Here is a 19,521-nt window from a genome sequence, read left to right as displayed (position 1 = left end):
GGGAGGGTAACAATGGTCTTGCATTTCCTCCATTTGCACACAATCTGTCTGACTGTGGATTGGTGGAGTCCAAACTCTTTAGAGATGGTTTTGTAACCTTTTCCAGCTTGATGAGCATCAACAATGCTTTTTCTGAGGTCCTCAGAAATCTCTTTTGTTTGTGCCAAGATACACTTCCACAAACATGTGTTGTGAAGATCAGACTCTGATAGATCCCTGTTCTTTAAATAAAACAGGGTGCCCACTCACACCTGATCGTCATCCCATTGATTGAAAACACCGGACTCTAATTTCACCTTCAAATTAACTGCAAATCCTAGAGGTTCACATACTTTTGCCACTCACAGATATGTAATATTGAATTCATTTTCCTCAATAAATAAATGACCAAGTATAATATTTTTGTCTCATTTGTTTAACTGGGTTCTCTTTATCTACTTTTAGGACTTGTGTGAAAATCTGATGATGTTTTAGGTCATATTTATGCAGAAATGTAGAACATTCTAAAGGGTTCACAAACTTTCAAGCACCACTGTATGCGGGACTGTGTCTTTGTGTAATGCCTGCGGAAGGCTGTTGTGGTGATGTGAACATCCTGATTAACTGAACAGCAGCATAGCATTGAGCTGGGCCGCTGATATTTCGCTGTAGTTGACATTGCAGCAAGGTGTGTGTTACGATGCTGTGCTTTCATTCTGCATGTGTGCCGTTTGTGATGTCGAAAGGTCGCAGGTGACTTTGGCGTGTACGGAGGTGAGACTGTGTTTGAGTATGAGTTGCCCTGAACTGACAGGCAGGCCCTTATCAACAACGCCACACTTCCATGGCTTTATAACACGACACAATATTTGAGAACAGACAGAAAAAATATCACACATCCTTTGGTTGAGTGTTCGATAAACAAGCCATTTGCTGTCTGTTTATTTAACTTTGAATCCTTATCAAAATGTCATCAGCAACATACATTTACACCCCGTCACACGTCGAGTCTTATTTTGTAATCCTGTCCTGAGGTATATCGTCATGAGAATGTTGATTATCTGTGATTTAAATTCTTGGGGTGCAAATGGTGTCCATGTAGTTTGACGTGAATTCGATATTCCTCTGCTGCATTCGCTTTTCAGAGGCTGTTCCTCATCGAATCCATCAGCAGCAAAGCATGCCCTCCTTGACCTTCATCTAACGTATAAAATCTATTATGCTAAAGCCTTTGCTCTGTATGTTTATGCATTTGTGTGGGCATCAAAAACGTATTAGGATGTGTATTTCGAAGCTTTTAGACAGCAGGGGTGAGCACACATTAAACAAAGGTCAGGCTTTGTTTAATATGGAGTTGTTAAAACTAAATCAATATGGAAATCAGCATTCTGTGTGTGTGTGTGTGTGTGTGTGTGTGTGTTTGGTGCAACAGTATGGACCGTATCCAGCAGCTGCGCAGAGAGTATCAGCAGGCTCGGAGAGAGGGAGCTGCTCCAGCCTACGAAGAGTTTGAGGCTCGACGCCAAGGCTCCGAGTACGACCCACATCGGGTGAGTCGACTTTACTTAACCTCGACACGCTGAACTCCCACATGGCCTACAACAACACCAACTTTTTCACTCCACCCATCTCCATCTCTCTGAACCTTCACAGAGCTCTGGCCAACACAGTAACTCTCATCTTTCACACACATCCTGATGAACACAGCACAAAGCATTGTTTGTCCAAATATCATTTTGCTTTGTCATTTCCTGCTCGAGTGTGTTTTGTTTCTTCACTTTTCCACTTCCATATTCAGAGAATCGGAGAGTGAATGCTACCATTTTATCATACAAGTCGTGTCACTGACGTCTCCTCACCGTCTTTCGATTACGTTCTACAGGGTCGCAGGCAAGCTGGAGCCTATCCCAGCTGACTATGGGCGAAAGGCGGGGTACACCCTGGACAAGTCGCCAGGTCATCACAGGGCTGACACATAGACACAGACAACCATTCACACTCACATTCACACCTACGCTCAATTTAGAGTCACCAGTTAACCTAACCTGCATGTCTTTGGACTGTGGGGAAAACCACGCAGACACGGGAAGAACATGCAAACTCCACACAGAAAGGCCCTCGCCGGCCCCGGGGCTCGAACCCAGGACCTTCTTGCTGTGAGGCGACAGTGCTAACCACTACACCACCGTGCCGCCCTCGATTACGTTCATTATGTCTTTTTTTTTTTAAAGATATTTTTTGGGGCTTTTTCCACCTTTATTGGACAGGACAGTGCAGAGACAGGAAACGAGCAGGAGAGAGACGGGGAGGGATCAGGAAATGACCTCGGGTTGGAATCGAACCCGGGTCCCCGGATTTATGATATGGCGCCTTATCCACCTGAGCCATGACGCCCCCTACGTTCATTATGTCTTATATTGAATATTGTTAGTTTTTTCTTTTTTATCAGACATCTAATTTTTTAGGTTTGTTGACCTGACATGTTTCGACGTACGTCTGTCGTCTTCCTCAGAGTGTCACCGGATGTTATTGGTGACGCATCTTTTATCAGCTGATGTTTCCGAAGGCGTGGCCTTCCTGTCTGGATTGACAGGTCGGTCACGCCTTCTACTGTCAGTCATCCGCACAGAAGATAATAAACATCAGCGCTGGATCAGGGAGGCCATAGAGATCCGTAAGCGAAGTCCGAGGACCATCAACCGAGATGAAGGAGCATACATGCTCTCCCATACCTGGAGTGCCATCTTGCAGGGGACGAACTGACAGTAGAAGGCGTGACTGACCTGTCAATCCAGACAGGAAGGCCACGCCTTCGGAAACATCAGCTGATAAAAGATGCGTCACCAATAGCATCCGGTGACACTCTGAGGAAGACGACAGTCGTACGTCGAAACACGTCAGGTAAACAAACCTAAAAAATTAGATGTCTGATAAAAAAGAAAAAACTAACAAGTCTCCTCACTGCTTCCCGTTGCAGGTCCACACACGAATCAAAGATTTATTTTTATTCCACGAATCAGCAGTTAGGCATTTGCACATTGAGTAATCACTTGTCCAAACTTGAGCTGAACTCTTGTTTTATTTCGCTCTTCATTGGGTCAGGATTAGGGCAGACCAGCATTGTTTGTCTTCACAGAGAACATAGTGCGACTCTGTCTGTGCACAATCAATAGTTATACCTCTTTCGATTTCAAATGAGCCAATCTGTGCTTGTTTAGAGTGGAGAACAGAAAGAATTGCTGATGCTGGGATTAGAGGTGCAGATTGAATTAAACTCCCTCCAAACAGCAATCACCCAGTCAAACGAGTCCACTCGTTAAGGCTCGCGTTTGCGTTTCTTATTTCGCTCGTCGAAAAGTATTTCACGCTAATTTATCCGGTGACTCAAGGAAAGTGACGTTCTCCATGAATCAAAACAAAGCGAAGTTATTGCAGGCTGTTTTTGTAGCTGCAGAAAATCCAAGCGGCCGCAGGTTTGAGCCCAGTGGCGTGTACATGCATTCCTAATGTCTGTTGCGTTTTAACTGATGTTTGGGTCAAAACAATTATAAAGCCACAGAACAGCACACTGGTTTGGTGATGTTCGTGTGGATAAAATGTCAGGCTTTTGCCTGAGGCATGGTAGGAGAATTAAATCAACAGACTAGTCCTACTGAGCCTTCGCACCAACACGCACACACGTATGTGTGCACACTGTGCTTTCTGCATCGTAACTGCTTCACTGTATTCATTATATGGTACATGGAAATAGTGTCTAGTCTCAAAATTATGTCAGCCGCTCCCTAAATTGGTGGCATGCCTCTGAAGTGTCTTGTTTTTTCAGGCATTAGAAATATATTCATCTCATCTCATCATCTCTAGCCGCTTTATCCTGTTCTACAGGGTCGCAGGCAAGCTGGAGCCTATCCCAGCTGACTACGGGCGAAAGGCGGGGTACACCCTGGACAAGTCGCCAGGTCATCACAGGGCTGACACATAGACACAGACAACCATTCACACTCACATTCACACCTACGGTCAATTTAGGCCCTGTTTACATTACTTCGAATCAGCGGATCATCAGATTAACGTTTTTAAAACGATTCGCGTACACACACAAATAGCAGGAAGTGAAGTCCGCACCGTTTTTCAGCAGTCGCGTCACCTGACCAACTTGGCATGACCAACGCCAGCGAATCAGGAAGGTGGATGTCACAGTGACGTCGTCCAATGACGACGTCAGCTAGAGCTCAGCACTGCGTATCCTCGTTCCTCAATGTTTACACAGCACCGGATCAGATACGTACTGGGTTGAATACGTGGGCCCTGGCGGATTCAAATTGTTCTGCCTGTGGAGTCGTTTCCCGGCGTTTTAATGTGCACGGACAGTGCATCCGCGACGAAAACGATACGGTCTAATGTAAACACCACCTTAGAGTCACCAGTTAACCTAACCTGCATGTCTTTGGACTGTGGGGGAAACCGGAGCACCCGGAGGAAACCCACGCGGACACGGGGAGAACATGCAAACTCCACACAGAAAGGCCCTCGCCGGCCACGGGGCTCGAACCCGGACCTTCTTGCTGTGAGGCGACAGCGCTAACCACTACACCACCGTGCCGCCTAGAAATATGCTGTATCAGAAAAAAAAGCATGATTTTGATAACATTCTAGTTTATACTGTATGTAGACAAACTGTTCCAGTATTTTATATCCACAGATTGCTGTTTACTAGACCTTTCCCATATTTAGTCATTCGTTTCACCACTTCTTCATTTGTTGTTGGGTTTTTTTCAGTAGAGTTATGAGTCCTCGAGTGATGTCATAGCCTGTTTTTTTTTTTGCTTGTGTGGAAAGTCCAAGGGTTTATTTATCCTTCCAGAGAATTGACTGTTGCTAAGTGTACTCCCAGAGTGACAGAGTAAAGATAAGTTCATTCTGTCTGTCAACACTGCTAAAGAATTGCACTCATCCGGATCTACTGGTCTGGACAAACTCACCGCCCATGCTTTCCAGATTCATAGACGGTACAGTCGGAACTTACCGTGAACGGAGCTTCTGAACAGCATTTGAGTAACATTTGCTTAGTTAAACTTGACTTAAGCTTGGTGTTCATGACAACTGAATTAGTCATTTCAGACAACAGAAACATCAAATGTTAGATGTCATAAAGACTGCTTTTTTCATTTTTTTGTCAAGATAGAACATCTTAGTCATGACAGTTTTAACCCTGGTTCATGTTAGAATGTCATAACAGCTACGAGCCACCTGTGTGGCACAACACAAAAATCATTCATCCTATTGTCCAGAGATCGCAGCCATCTCTAGCTGGGAGCCAAGAGAGCAAAACTGGCCAGGCTGTCTGGAATGAGAGGGATGACGTTACTCTCTCTCTCTCTCTCTCCCGTCAATCATATCGACACTAGCCAATCATGGGTGTTTGTGAGCGCATGCATTCGGAATAGCGCAAATAGTGCTCTCTTCATAGTGTGTTGCACCAAGTTTTAATGATCCAGACATGGTCTTCTGTTATTGTAGTGCATCCACCTCAAGGTTCAACATGTTGTGCATTCTGAGATGCTTTTCTGTTGACCATGGCTGTAAACAGTTATTGTGTTACCATAGACTTCTTGTTAGCTTGAACCAGTCTGGCCATTTTTTTCTGACAACTCTTATCAATAAGCCATTTCCTATCAAAGTAGGGGAGTATACATAACCCTGATCAGAGATGTCCACAAGCATCAGCGACCAGCGGTTTTCTTCGCCGACACAGACGGTCTGCGCCGGCTACTCGATCCCAGGAGAGAGGAAAAAAAAAAGTAAAAATTTGCCTTTCAATGTTCAAGCAATTTATATAATCTCCGCTGCCCATAATTTGCAGCAAATCCAATTATTTCACCATGAAATTGTTTTCGATTTGGGTCTAGCATGACCAAAAGCGGGGCGGCACGGTGGTGTAGTGGTTAGCGCTGTCGCCTCACAGCAAGAAGGTCCGGGTTCGAGCCCCGTGGCCGACGAGGGCCTTTCTGTGCGGAGTTTGCATGTTCTCCCCGTGTCCGCGTGGGTTTCCTCCGGGTGCTCCGGTTTCCCCCACAGTCCAAAGACATGCAGGTTAGGTTAACTGGTGACTCTAAATTGAGCGTAGGTGTGAATGTGAGTGTGAATGGTTGTCTGTGTCTATGTGTCAGCCCTGTGATGACCTGGCGACTTGTCCAGGGTGTACCCCGCCTTTCGCCCGTAGTCAGCTGGGATAGGCTCCAGCTTGCCTGCGACCCTGTAGAACAGGATAAAGCGGCTAGAGATGATGAGATGAGATGACCAAAAGCGATGCCGTGTTTGTTGATCGATTCTCGCGCTTTGACTGGATGAGCCAGACCACGTGACAATGCCATAGCGTATGTACGTAGTTATGCTACAGAGCCAGGCAGCATACTACAGAAGGTAACTCAGAAAACCAAGCATACATCTTGTAGGGATGGACTGCCATGCCGTAGCCATAATAATCATTTATGAACCATCTTCTCCCTGTCACTGTACAGCATTGAACACACCAATCCCTGTACTCGATGCCATGTTCTATCTCTGCCCATTCTTCTGACTCCCTGTAATGGTATTGGATACAGAGATGATACCGGATACCAAATAAAGTGACGTCACAACTGTGCTTTAAACTCGCGGCGGAATCGAAATTCTTTCTCTCTGGCGGTGGATTCCACTCGTGAAAGAGAAGCCGATGCATTGGTGCCACAGAAGGATAGAGAACAAAGAACAAGCTATTGATGTCGGACCTTTAGCCAAAGTTCAATGTATTTGACCTTCACAGAGTTGTAATAATAACTGAACCTGTTAGTTACTGCAGCCCACGTAGTATTTTAAAGAGAAAAGGCGACCGGATCCCTTTTCCCTTTCTCAACGTCGACGAACTATAAGCAAGATTCCTTCCAGATCATCAGACGACCAACGGAACACCGAAGATCTTCAGCTGATGAGCTGTAAAAGTGAAAGGAACAAAACTGTCTTCTCCCTAGACCTGCGCTCTGCGCTGTCTTCGGATAACAGAAGGCGCACTTTCAAGCAAGAGCGATCTCAAGTAAGGCTGGCATCTGGGCAATTGTTAGTCTTAGTTGTGGCTAGTTAATGTGAAGTGTGTTGTTTATTGGAATTCATTTATGGTTTAAATGTACGCATTTTGATCCACATGGAAATCGGTCCTAGACCACATGTTATTTGATTTACTTTGTTTACTATCTGTATTTAGTTAGATCGTGCATGTGTTTTCTCTCTCTCTCTCTCTCTTTTAACTCCCACCGTCGTACTATACTTCTCAATGTTGGGATTTCAGAAGTAGCTAAGGTTGAGTAGAAGTTGGGTTTAAAGCCTAGCCAAGCCTAGTTTAAGCTACAGTTCCTTTGTTTCCCCTCTTTCGCGCGCTCTCCCTGTGCTGACCATCCCCCTCTGGGCGGGGCCTGGCACAAGGCTCGCGCATTCCATTCGCATTCCACACACACACTCTTACACACACACACACACACACACTCTCACACACATACCTACTCATACACACACACACACACACACACACACACGTGATTTCCTTATCACATTTTAACATTCACTCGCCCCTACACTGTAACACTGGCATATAGCTTATTACTTCGGATCACCATTAGTGCCTTAATTATCATCATATACACTACTGATTCTTATTTGTATACATTGTATCACCATTTATATTGAAGTATTCCTTGGCTGTAATTGTTGCTATATCTGATCAGTATTCGGGTGGCACGGTGGTGTAGTGGTTAGCACGGTCGCCTCACAGCAAGAAGGTCCAGGTTCGAGCCCAGTGACTGGCGAGGGCCTTTCTGTGTGGAGTTTGCATGTTCTCCCCGTGTCTGCGTGGGTTTCCTCCGGGTGCTCCGGTTTCCCCCACAGTCCAAAGACATGCAGGTTAGGTTAACGTGGGGTGGCCTTGGGCTGAAGTGCTCTTGAGCAAGGTACCTAACCTCGACTGCTCCCTGGGCACTGTAGTGTGGCTGCCCACTGCTCTGAGTGTGTGTGTTCTCTGCTTCAGATGGGTTAAATGCAGAGGATGAATTTCACTGTGCTTGAAGTGTGCATGTGACAAATAAAGGTTTCTTCTTCTTCTGTATTAGTTTGCTCATTCATGTCATCTATTTCAGTAAATGGTATCTTTGAAATAAACTGTGTCCTGTTTATTGCTACAACACCCACTGAATGCCAACCTCTGCCAAATAAGTATTCTAATTGCCTTCACCCCATTTGGTTGTTATATGAATGTTATAGATCTAGAGTAAACCTATTATATTAGAGCTACAATACTCAATAAACTATAGCAACATCACCACTAAGTTATTCCATTGATTTTAATAGCTTAGCCATAAACTATTACACTTGAATTAATGATTAATGAATTTATGAGACTGATTCCTTTTTACATGAGACTGATTTGATAAGCCTATTGCACCTACAATCTGGAGGTAAATTTCATACATATTTTGCAAGTATTTTACAAGGAAATGGTTAGTAATTTATAAGCTGAGAATGCACCAGAAGGCATGTAAATTTCAAAATTTTCTGGGGGGAAAATCCCAGACCCCCCTAGCATTAGCGTGCTTTTGTCGCTACAAATTCCAGAACCAACTCCTACTTTTTTTTTTTTTTTTTAAGCTGGTCACTTCAGATTTTCTGGAGCACCCTGTCTGATACAGTGTAATGATTCTCAGTGTTAAGTCATGTCAAGGTATCCCATCATTTGGAAGGGTCCGTTTGTTCACTTTTTCCAGTTTAACCCTGTCTTAGTAGGAAGGTTTAATATGTCACATCCTTGTTACTTAGACATACCAGAATTACAATGAGCTACAAATCCAGTTCAACATAAATCATGTAAATCAAAGTCTCATAACACGACCATATTGACAAAAATCTGTTATGACATCAATATTGAAGAAAGTAGATTGGAATAAGCCTGTGGTACCGTATGTAGGTTAGTATCAGCTCTCAGGAAGTGTTTATGTAGGTGTCATTTAGCCTTATGAACACTATCCTTGAGTAAAGTGTTGCCCATTTGGTGTGTAGCACATAATAATTTGTCCAGTGGAAGTGGTTTATAGGGCTAATGTGTAATCCTATTGGTAATTCAAACACAGAGATGGAATTAGTTTTTTGTCTGTTTTCCCCAGAAGGTACTTCCACCTCCATGTCTCATCTGCTCATGGATTCATGGGAATCGCTTTAACTGTTCTCTTTATATTTAGCCCACAGCTACGAAGTTGTAAATGAGTGATGCACAATGTCTTCCCCTGTTCTGCTTGATGACTTTGGGGTGATTTAGTGTCAGAGAGAGAAGTAGAAATGTTATGAACACCACATCTCTTCTTGTCGACAGAATCCAGCGCTGCCTATTAGATCTAATGAATTCCTGATAAAATGACTTGGGGCTTTTTTTAAAGGCCTTTCTTTTCTTTTTTCAAAGAGGCATTCGGTGGGCCATGCATACACCGTGGCATTTGAACTGCATTCAAAATAGTGTGGTCTTGTGACTGTGTTTTAAAAGCTGTAATATGGTGAAGGAAAGAATGTTAATGCTGGCTTTCTAACCATATTCCTGGTGTTAACGAGATGGAGATAGCAGCCACTTATTGTATACTGTATAACTCCGGCCTTGGGTTTCTTCCCATCGGATGGATGTGGGGGGGGGGTCTTGCAAATCTGTCAGGCTCTGTCTCACAGGATCCGGCTCTGCTTCCTCTAGTGAACTGGGACACAAACCAGACTGGGTTCTCAACACCGGGTCTAGATCAACAGGATCATCTCTGGCATACTTTCAAACACACACAATGGTGGGAAAACCCACCTCACCTACACCTTTGCCAAAACCACTTCAGCCAGCATTGAAGTATTTTTCCCTGACATTCTAGAGCAAATTATTTGTTTAGTATACACGAGTAGGAGACTGGATTTCTGTTCAAGGCTTACTTGTGGTTTGAGGTAGGCTTAAATACCACTAGCGATGGTGTGCCTTTTATGTGAATGAGTTTCCCTGCTTGAGTTTGCCTCCTTTTGACCCCAGCTCCTTCAGTTCTCCTGGGTCTGTTTCGGTAGCAGTTGCATGAAGTCAAGGTTGATCTGGGTACAGAAATGGCAGGATATGCAGTGAAGCCTTTGATGTGGATCCCACTGAACGTAACGGGAACTGTTAGCTCTATTTCAAAATTAGTAACAAAGCTGACTGCGAACAAGGCCTGCAACAATGATCAGTGGCCTTTGATTTCCTGTCAGCTGGGGTAACTTGTGTGCCACATCCACTGACTCATCCCCGTCAACTTTTCCCCTGTGGTATGCTGAAACCACAGCTGAAGGTGAGGGAGAAAAGCAGAGAGGGGCCTTCAGATTGAAGGGACACTAATGAGACAGGATAACCACTACATCCTGCAGCTTCCTTGCTCCCTCCTTATTCTGCATCGCTCGAGCATCTCTGTGAGAATAATGACCAGTAGGAGATATTGACTCTGCCAGTGATGATATACAGGAACCTGTAGTACCTTATTTGGAGAAACAATGTTCGGTTTTCCAAAAATCTGCTAAAACTTGGGTATCCAGTCCAATAATTAATCTGTCTGTGCTCTTTCTTAAAGATGCTGCAAGACATTACCTTCTTTGGTTTTCAGAGTTTCAGTTTTACTCCATCACGTGTTATTCTTGCAGAATGGGTGGAGATCCCCCACCGAACATCTGGGATCACTTACTTAAACACAAGCTGCAAGAAGCCAACAAAGCCACCACGCATGCAGATGTGATAAGGTTATAAAAATAAGAAGTCAATACACAGCAGCCAATAGAATGTGTCACTTCCAGATATTTTTACTGCTTAGACAGTGAAAGCGAGGCTTTGTCTTGCATAAATGGACCCTTTATTCCTGGCGGAGGTCATGAGATTTTTCGGTCTGTCCTTAGTTCTCCAGTATGTGACACCGTCTGTGTGTCTTTAAGGTTTAATACAGGTGTTTATCTTCCTCAATTCCTGGGTGTCTAAAGGTGATGATACACGGGGCAACTTTTTGGGTAATGTTGTTGGCAACGGGCAACCAGGTGAGACACGGCAACTAATTAGGGCAATAGACAATTGGCAGCAACCAATCAGATAGCAGCAAATCTATTGCCAGGGACACAGACACCGCAAAGACGGATAGTGAAACATTTGCAGTGGTCACGTTTGTCTTGGCTTCAGCCTTTATTTCGCTCGAGTTTCACTTCTGGAACAAAACTGAATAGATACTCTGATCAAAAGATAACTTGCCATTATTTTAACATTTATAAGTCAAAATAACCACATTATTCTGTTAATAATAAACACTTTAAATCTCTTTAAAAATGCGACTAGCCTCAATCACATATGCTATAACTAATAACTGACACATCAGCAAAACAATCGTTTTAATTCTCATCTCAGCAAAAAAGACGAAAGGACTTGGACCAGAAGATGGCTACTCAGGAGGAAAAGGAGCTGACAGAGCTCCTGAAAGGCTTTCTTTCTTTTTTAGATCCTGAAGTTTGTACTATTTCGCCCTCGGGTTCCACAAGTAGTCGTGCTCTGTATGTGAATTAGATCAGATGATAAGTTCGACAATCTCTATTACAACTCAAAAAAAAAAAATCATGAGCTGCCCCTACTTTTAACTTGACGCAAGAGAGCTAGCGTTATCCCTATACAGTATAACTAGCGATAACTTTCAGTTAACTGTGCAAGCAAAAAACACCGCTAGTTAGCGAAATCCCGTTCAACCTCTATGTAGTGGTGGTTCTAACTTTAGGACTGCAGTTGTCATGAACAGTTTTGCACTCAAGTTTCCATCAATGAAGAGTTATAACATCAACAAAACTGTCTTCATGTTAAAACTGTTAATGTTATAGTCATGCTGTCTGTTGTTGCCCAAATGAGGATGGGTTCCCTTTTGAGTCTGGTTCCTCTCGAGGTTTCTTCCTCATGTCGTCTGAGGGAGTTTTTCCTTGCCACCGTCGCCACAGGCTCGCTCATTGGGGATAGATTAGGGAGAAAATTAGCTCATGTTTTAAGTCGTTCAAATTCTGTAAAGCTGCTTTGCGACAATTTTTATTGTTAAAAGCGCTGTACAAATAAACTTGACGTGACTTGGTTCGCTAACAGCAGTTTACACTTCGCTGAAAAAAGTCAATGTCTTAATTACAACCTGAGCACACAAAAATAGATGTCTGTTGGTTTTCTAAGCATTTGATGAGGTAAATTCATCACTTTGGGTTTACACATAACTTACCGGCATAAAAAGATACAAGTTGTCTCTCTTCTTCTTCGCTCCACTGCCATTGAGATGCCGCCATCTTTGCTGAAAATTTCAGAAGCACTGGGGTGGTCATGTGATTTGCTGCTAGAAGATTGGATGACCTTAAAAAGTTGCCTAAAACGATCAGAATCGTTCAGATAGAAATTACGTTGCCCAATCTCCATGGGGAAAGTGTCGAAGCGCAGCAACATTGCCCGAAAAGTTGCTCCGTGTTTCATCACCTTAAAACGCTTCATGTTGTTTCTTTGATGCAGATTAGAACAGATGCGACCATTCAGCCAAGACAAGATTGCTTCATCAACATCATAAACTGATGCTAGTTTAGTTTGCGAAACTTATTTTTCTTTGAAGAAAACTAGAACTATCAATTTTCCACATTCACCTTGGTCATGTATAAAATTCAGACGTGCAGACATGGGAGTGCAGCTGAACTCTGCACTAATTCGGGACTGATAATCTGCCCTCTCAATTACCATGTGGCTCTGATGAGATTACAGGGCTGGATAATTCATTTCCAGCCTAATTTCCTTCTTAATTGACTTTCATGGTCTTTTTCTGAGTGTGAGCCATTGTGGCAGCTGGGCTACCTGACGTCGTTTTTCCGGTTTCGATCGGAGAATCTCTGCTTATGGATAAAGGGGTCTTTGTCCTCTGTGTTGGGCCTGAGTACTTCCTTCAAGACACCAAATTGAGTTTCAGTGGCTGTGTGAATTGTCATCTTCATGTGTACTGTCCAGCACAGTCTTTGTCTCAAAAAGAAATATTGCTCCATGAATGTTAACTGTTATTTATGTCGTTACCCAGCACCCCAACTGTTTTCCTGCATTCCTTTTATGAATGTGTCGCTGTGGACCTGAACATTCTCTCTGCTTCAGATACGCCGCATAGGATGTGAATAATAAGTTGACATCAGAAACAAGGAGAAGAGAGACCGACAGATACACAGACTTTGAACTTGTGCGAGCCATTACTCCCAAGGTCATGGAGCCTGAGTGTTGTGTTTATGACTCACCTCGTGAACTGAAAGCTACAGTCATACGACCCAACATTCCATCCCCCCTGGAATTCACCAAAATAGGAAGTGTGACGGTTAATCACCAAGAACTGAAAATAGCTTGTGTAACCGTGCAGTTTGCTAAACCGTGTAGATATTTTCCCTCAAGGTGTATGACATTTTTATATATAGAAACGACACTTTTCAGTAAAATGGCTCCAAGACTCTGAAACTGATACTCGTGTGTTTTGAGAGAGATATTTCATGAAATTTCATTTCAAGATACAGTGGTGCTTGAAAGTTTGTGAACCCTTTAGAATTTTCTCTATTTCTGCATAAATATGACCTAAAACATCAGATTTTCACACAAGTCCTAAAAGTAGATAAAGAGAACCCAGCTAAACAAATGAGACAAAAATATTATACTTGGTCATTTATTTACTGAGGAAAACGATCCAATATTACATATCTGTGAGTGGCAAAAGTATGTGAATCTCTAGGATTAGCAGTTAATTTGAAGGTGAAATTAGAGTCAGGTGTTTTCAATCAATGGGACGACAATCAGGTGTGAGTGGGCACCCTGTTTTATTTAAAGAACAGGGATCTATCAGAGTCTGATCTTCACAACACGTTCGTGCTTCATGGCACAAACAAAGGAGATTTCTGAGGACCTCAGAAAAAGCGTTGTTGATGCTCATCAAGTTGGAAAAGGTTACAAAACCATCTCTAAAGAGTTTGGACTCCACCAATCCACAGTCAGACAGATTGTGTGCAAATGGAGGAAATGCAAGACCATTGTTACCCTCCCCAGGAGTGGTCGACCAACAAAGATCACTCCAAGAGCAAGGCGTGTAATAGTTGATGAGGTCACAAAGGACCCCAGGGTAACTTCTAAGCAACTGAAGGCCTCTCTCACATTGGCTAATGTTCATGAGTCCACCATCATGGGCGGCACAGTGGTGTAGTGGTTAGCACGGTCGTCTCACAGCAAGAAGGTTCCGGGTTCGAACCCAGTGGCTGGCGAGGGCCTTTCTGTGTGGAGTTTGCATGAAATGTGGGTTTCGTCCAGGTGCTCCGGTTTCCCCCACAATCCAAAGGCATGCAGTTAGGTTGGCGTGGGGTGCCCTTGGGCTGAGGTGCCCTTGAGCAAGGTACCTAACCCATGACTGCTCCCTGGGCGCTCTGGTGTGGCTGCCCACTGCTCTGAGTGTGTGTGCACACGTGTGAAATACATGTCATATATGTGTGTATCTTTTATAAATGGGGTTAGCTGATCTAATAGCATGTTGGGGAGAATCATAGTATCATATCTCTATATTTCTGATAAAATGTTAGGTATGATACCATGTACAACTCTCCTACTTATTGCTAATTTCATAGGGGGACGGGGGGAATTGCTGGCATGTGCCGCGCAGGAGCGTCTGCCCAAATTTTTTAGGCTGAGATGAACTTATAGTTTTTGATTTAAAAAAAATTTCCAATATGTAATGCCAATTGTACATGCCTGTTTAATTCAAAATCACCATCTTGATCTTCAAATTGACCATATGGTATCTGTATTACATTACACAACATCCTGTCCACATAAAACCTAGTTAGTACACACAACAGTTGAAAGGGAAGTGATAAGTGATGTTGAATGTTGCCTGCTTGATATGCAAGACCTCCTGCTACCATGATAACATCAGAAGAAAGCTTAAGAGAATTATATGATAGAACTTTTTTTTCTGGTTTGCACTTCATTTTAAAGGATTAGAGTATTCAGAGACATGAATAGCAAAAATGCAGAAATATAATACTGTAGAGCTCGTTTATATTAAAAGGTGCATTGATTTTTTGAAATCATCAAATGTGAATTGATTAAAAACAAGTCTCTTGTACCATATTAATCGTTTTCACCTGATAGTCCACCAAGAAGGGGAATTTATTTCCAGATAAATTGCAACTTTTTGCTGATAAAATTAATGGTCTTGGGGTAAAAAAAAAAATAGCAGAAAATCATTAGCTCCCGCCCCTTGGGCTCCCACCAGGGCTCTGCCCCGGGCCCCGCTGGATGATGCCTGCGGCCCCCAAACCCCTGGCTTTTTTCAGACTTTTTTAATATTTTTCATTCTTATCCCTGATAATAACATGACATGTAAAGATAAGATGATGGACTGCTATTACGATGCTGCTTCCCTCGGTCTCTTTTGTCTGAAGCTTTGGGGCCTGTACTGGGCATCTGAGTAACCCCTATCATGGTGATGTAACCATGTTTGAGCAGAGATCACGACCTTGTGGATATGCATTACACTCCTTAGACAGCCATAATGGTAAAATCCCCGAACAGGAATGTGTCTGGTCAGGGAAGTGCTGGCTGTAGACGAATATATTGCTGTCTCCAAGTGCTTGACCCACCCTGGACTGTCTCACACTCCAAACTGTCAAACCAACTGCATAGAGTCACAGACATGCATGAAGTAATCTCCATCTTTTTATAACCCCTAACCTTGCGTATGACAGAGTGACACGATTTAAGCGCTCCAACTGAGTTCATTACTGAGAGAATGGAGTGCATCATGGTATAAGGAGAGCTCATATAGGGAAGTAAGTTGCCTCCACTCTTCATTATTCTGAACCCCTTTTCAGCCCCAATCACTTTTACCTTGTCGTAGTGATGCTGATGAAACCCCCCAGAGGACTGCAGTTACAGATGTTCCAGTGGTAATGGATTGGCAGAAGGGGAGATTAATACTGAGTTTGTCATGCCGCCTTATTGCCTTTACCTCATCTAGTGTAACAGTCATGGCCAGTTAGGGTCATTGGCAGACAGGGCCATACAAGGAGGTTTATGCCTTTGTTGCAGACTTGATTTTGCCCTTCTTGAAAGTGATTTTCCCATCCTGTTTGGGAAATATGAAAGGAAAATATCACCCATGATAGCTAGCCAAGACGTCAGTGCATATTTGTGGTTTGAGCTCTTGGCGTTAAAAAAGAAGAACTTGTGCCGCAATTCTCTCTATTGACAGAAGAATATGCTACACTGAGCCGATTGGATCTCCACAGCAACTAACGCTAACCTCAAACAGTGTTTTGGTAAGTCAATTGTTTCCCGCCTCAGCTGCCTTTCCATCCGTAGCCCAGTCTGCATGGAAAAAGTGCTGACGTCTCTGGTACTGACATTTGAATACCGCTGGAGAAATTAATTCAAAGGCTTTTGCACTTGCATATTGTTTAAAGTACAGCATGAGAAAGCTAGAGTGCCAAGCAACATAACCTTCATTTAACTTGGCTGGCGAACAGTGGAAATGCATTTGAGTGAAGTTTAGCTTTAGTTACATGAATACACACCCTCAAGTTACAAAAATACCCAAAATGTAAATGGAAACAAAAATCATACTTTTAAGCTCTCGCAGAAATCTTGTTGGGACAGCAGTATTCTTAACCATCTCAGCACAAGTGGAGGTTTCACTAATATTTAGACAGTGCCCTCTCCACAGAGCCTGCCAGATGGTGTGTTGATGTAAACCTTTGGTTTTGTTATCTGGGAAGCTGATCTGTTTAAGTTTAATTATTGTGTTGTTATTTGACCAATCACGTATTCCTGGAAAAGTTTTGTTTTACTGGGTCAGTGGAAACCTTCATGTGTTATTCCGCCAAGCGAAGCAGCGAAGGATCATTTTTGATGTGCCCTTACCACATTGCGAGCAAGCACTAATGTGCAAGGAGGTGGTGTTCTGAATAAATGAATATTAATGACCCCTGAGACTAAATATTATATAGACTTCTGTAGCTTCAGTATGGAAGTGGAGCCTTCAGAATTACAAAGAATTGTTCTTAAGATATTCTATCCCAGGTGTTCAATTTGGATCCAAGTACAAAATGTCATCCAAAAGATTGCTTGTTAAATCTCATTGAAAGAAGTGAAACAGGTTAAAGGTTAGATCTTATCGTGTGTAGTTTGTAAACTCTACTGCTCCATATTTAAACTTTTTACATCGCATATTGAAATCACAATGAAGCTGAACTTTTTGAGTGGGAGTATTTGATTGGACCCATGTATTACATTCCCAGAAAGGCTATCCTCAGGGTAAAAGTGAAAGTTAATTGTAAGTTAATTGCAGAGATCTTGTTGACTGAAACGCCGACTTAAAAAAAATGCTCCTCCAGCTTTATCCAGTTTAACCCACTACCACAGTGGTCAAGTTTTTTAATCTTTGTCAGTCTCACAAACCCGTGAGAGCAAAGTAGCTTAGCTCACAGCTGCCTGATTAAAGGGTGGGTCTGAGTTTTGATACAGTTGTAGGCTATGGCATAATTACAGGCCTCGTAATTTGAAATGATGGAGTGTGTTTAGATGGTTGTGATATGAATGTTATTAGAGTCGATCAAATGAAGTGGCTGTGGAGTGGTTGGAGTTAGTGAGAGCTGGAGAGAAGTGATGAAGTGGACATGTATTTCAGTGGTGTGTCTGTGCGTTTAAGAATGCATGGGTCCGTAGGGAGGCATTTTCTATGGTGGAAGACAAGGAGAGAGAATTTCAAACAGAAAAAAGCAAGCATGGCAGAATGAGGTGCATGACATGGATAACCCTTATTTTAATAATGTAAAAATAGTGAAAATTCTTCATTATGGACCGCATTGGAGGCCATGGGTTAAACAGCAAGGGTCAGGTGGGGAACGGTTCAATCAGAAGACTGTCTGATCGGACAGAGAATCCAAGCGAGAGACAGGCATGTGGTTGGTCATAAAGGTGGAATTTTAATTGGATTACAACCAGGTCAACCTGCTGCGCCCTGCAGACAAAGCAGGCCATTGGCATTATGGGTGATTAGTACGCTTCTATCTTCAGTCTGAAGTTATGTCTCATAGAACCACACTGGATCTGTTGTCTGTTTAGCTTCCTGTGAACACGGTGAGCAGTTAGACCACCAAGTATTAGGTAACATGTCTTAAAGGAGAACTGAAGGCAAATTTTTTTATTATCAAAATTCTATTTCTCATTTTATGAAATATAGGAACGCATTTTTGATAGCTATTTTGTCAGTGCTGTAGCAAGTTATGAGTGTTTGAAATATGCTCTGTAATATATCAGTCCATATGTCAAAGCAATGGCTGTAAACGAGATTCGCTGAGACCTGTGCGAGACTAGCCTGGGCCCGCCCATTCTAAGTGTGATGCAACACGAGGGCCTGTTGCGAGCTTAGTCTGGCAAGGCAAGCTATCTCCAGCTCTTCCAAGCTCCCGAAAAATCGGGAGCCAATCAACTTTGAGCATCTCCAACGGCCCTGGGTAGAGGCGTGTTCAAGGCAGTGACGTAGTAGAACTGCGACCGGAAGCCATAGATTGTTTCCAGAATCTATGCCGGAAGCGCTTCATTCACTAGAAACATTACGAACATGGAGCAAGTTCTCATTGAAAACGGAGCAAAGAGCAGCCCTGGGGGTATTTATTGAAAGGAAGGACGTTTTCGCCTTGCTCCCGACCGGCTTCGGTAAGAGTTTAATCTACCAGTTAGCCCCGTCGCGTCACATACGTCAGAGGAAAGAGTGATGTGATTGGTTTAAGCTTCGTCACAGCCTTTTCTGGCTTCGACCAGTAGCAAACTGAGGCATTTCAGGGAGGCGGGTCAACCACGCACTTTGGGAAACGGTTGGGCTTAATATCTTTGCCAGACCAAATGCTCGCAGAGCTTTGAAGTCGCATTAGCCAGACTAGTGCGAGACATCGTAGGACGGAAGTAAAACGTACAGCGGAAATCAAAGTGACCGACATCTGCCGATGTTGTCAAAAGACGCACGCGCCCTCTTTCGAATGCTGATGTAATCAAGCTGGAAGTTTTGTTTGTTTTGATAGCAATCAGGAAAGTTTGAAAAAAAAGTAGGCAGTAATCGTCATTTAAACTCGTTTTTGTGCAACATTTCGTTTGGAAAACAGTTTTCAAAATGGCGGCACTGACACCTGGCTGACACTTGACGTTTCGAAGTCTCGCAGAAGTCTGGTGAAGATCGCGCAGATAAGCGACGCCTGCCGTGGACCAAACGAACTAAATTCAACACGGCTAAGAACTGAATAGGCCGATAAGTATAATATTTAATTACAATTAGTTGCCAATACGAGTCACGATATAAGGTTACTAAAACCAAAAACGTAATTGAATACCACGTTAATTAAGAAATAAAGCAAGTTTAAAAATGACTTCAGTTCTCCTTAAACTTACCAGAGGGTTTAGTTTAGTTTAAACTTTAT

The 19,521-nt window shown here is 43.1% G+C and overlaps 1 protein-coding gene across 6 annotated transcripts in view; it reads left to right on the top strand.

Annotated features, from left to right (window-relative positions):
• Positions 1-19,521, top strand: part of pard3bb (par-3 family cell polarity regulator beta b) — a 920,021-nt gene that overhangs the window by 834,958 nt on the left and 65,542 nt on the right. For all 6 annotated transcript variants that reach the window (XM_060930186.1, XM_060930187.1, XM_060930184.1 and 3 more), the window contains one exon: positions 1,412-1,529. In XM_060930186.1, the coding sequence (XP_060786169.1) occupies positions 1,412-1,529 (118 nt within the window). The remainder of the gene's footprint in view (positions 1-1,411; positions 1,530-19,521) is intronic.

This window comes from Neoarius graeffei, chromosome 9 (genome assembly GCF_027579695.1).
Source record: "Neoarius graeffei isolate fNeoGra1 chromosome 9, fNeoGra1.pri, whole genome shotgun sequence".
Lineage (NCBI taxonomy): Eukaryota > Metazoa > Chordata > Actinopteri > Siluriformes > Ariidae > Neoarius > Neoarius graeffei.
This window is presented reverse-complemented; position numbering and strand designations above follow the sequence as displayed.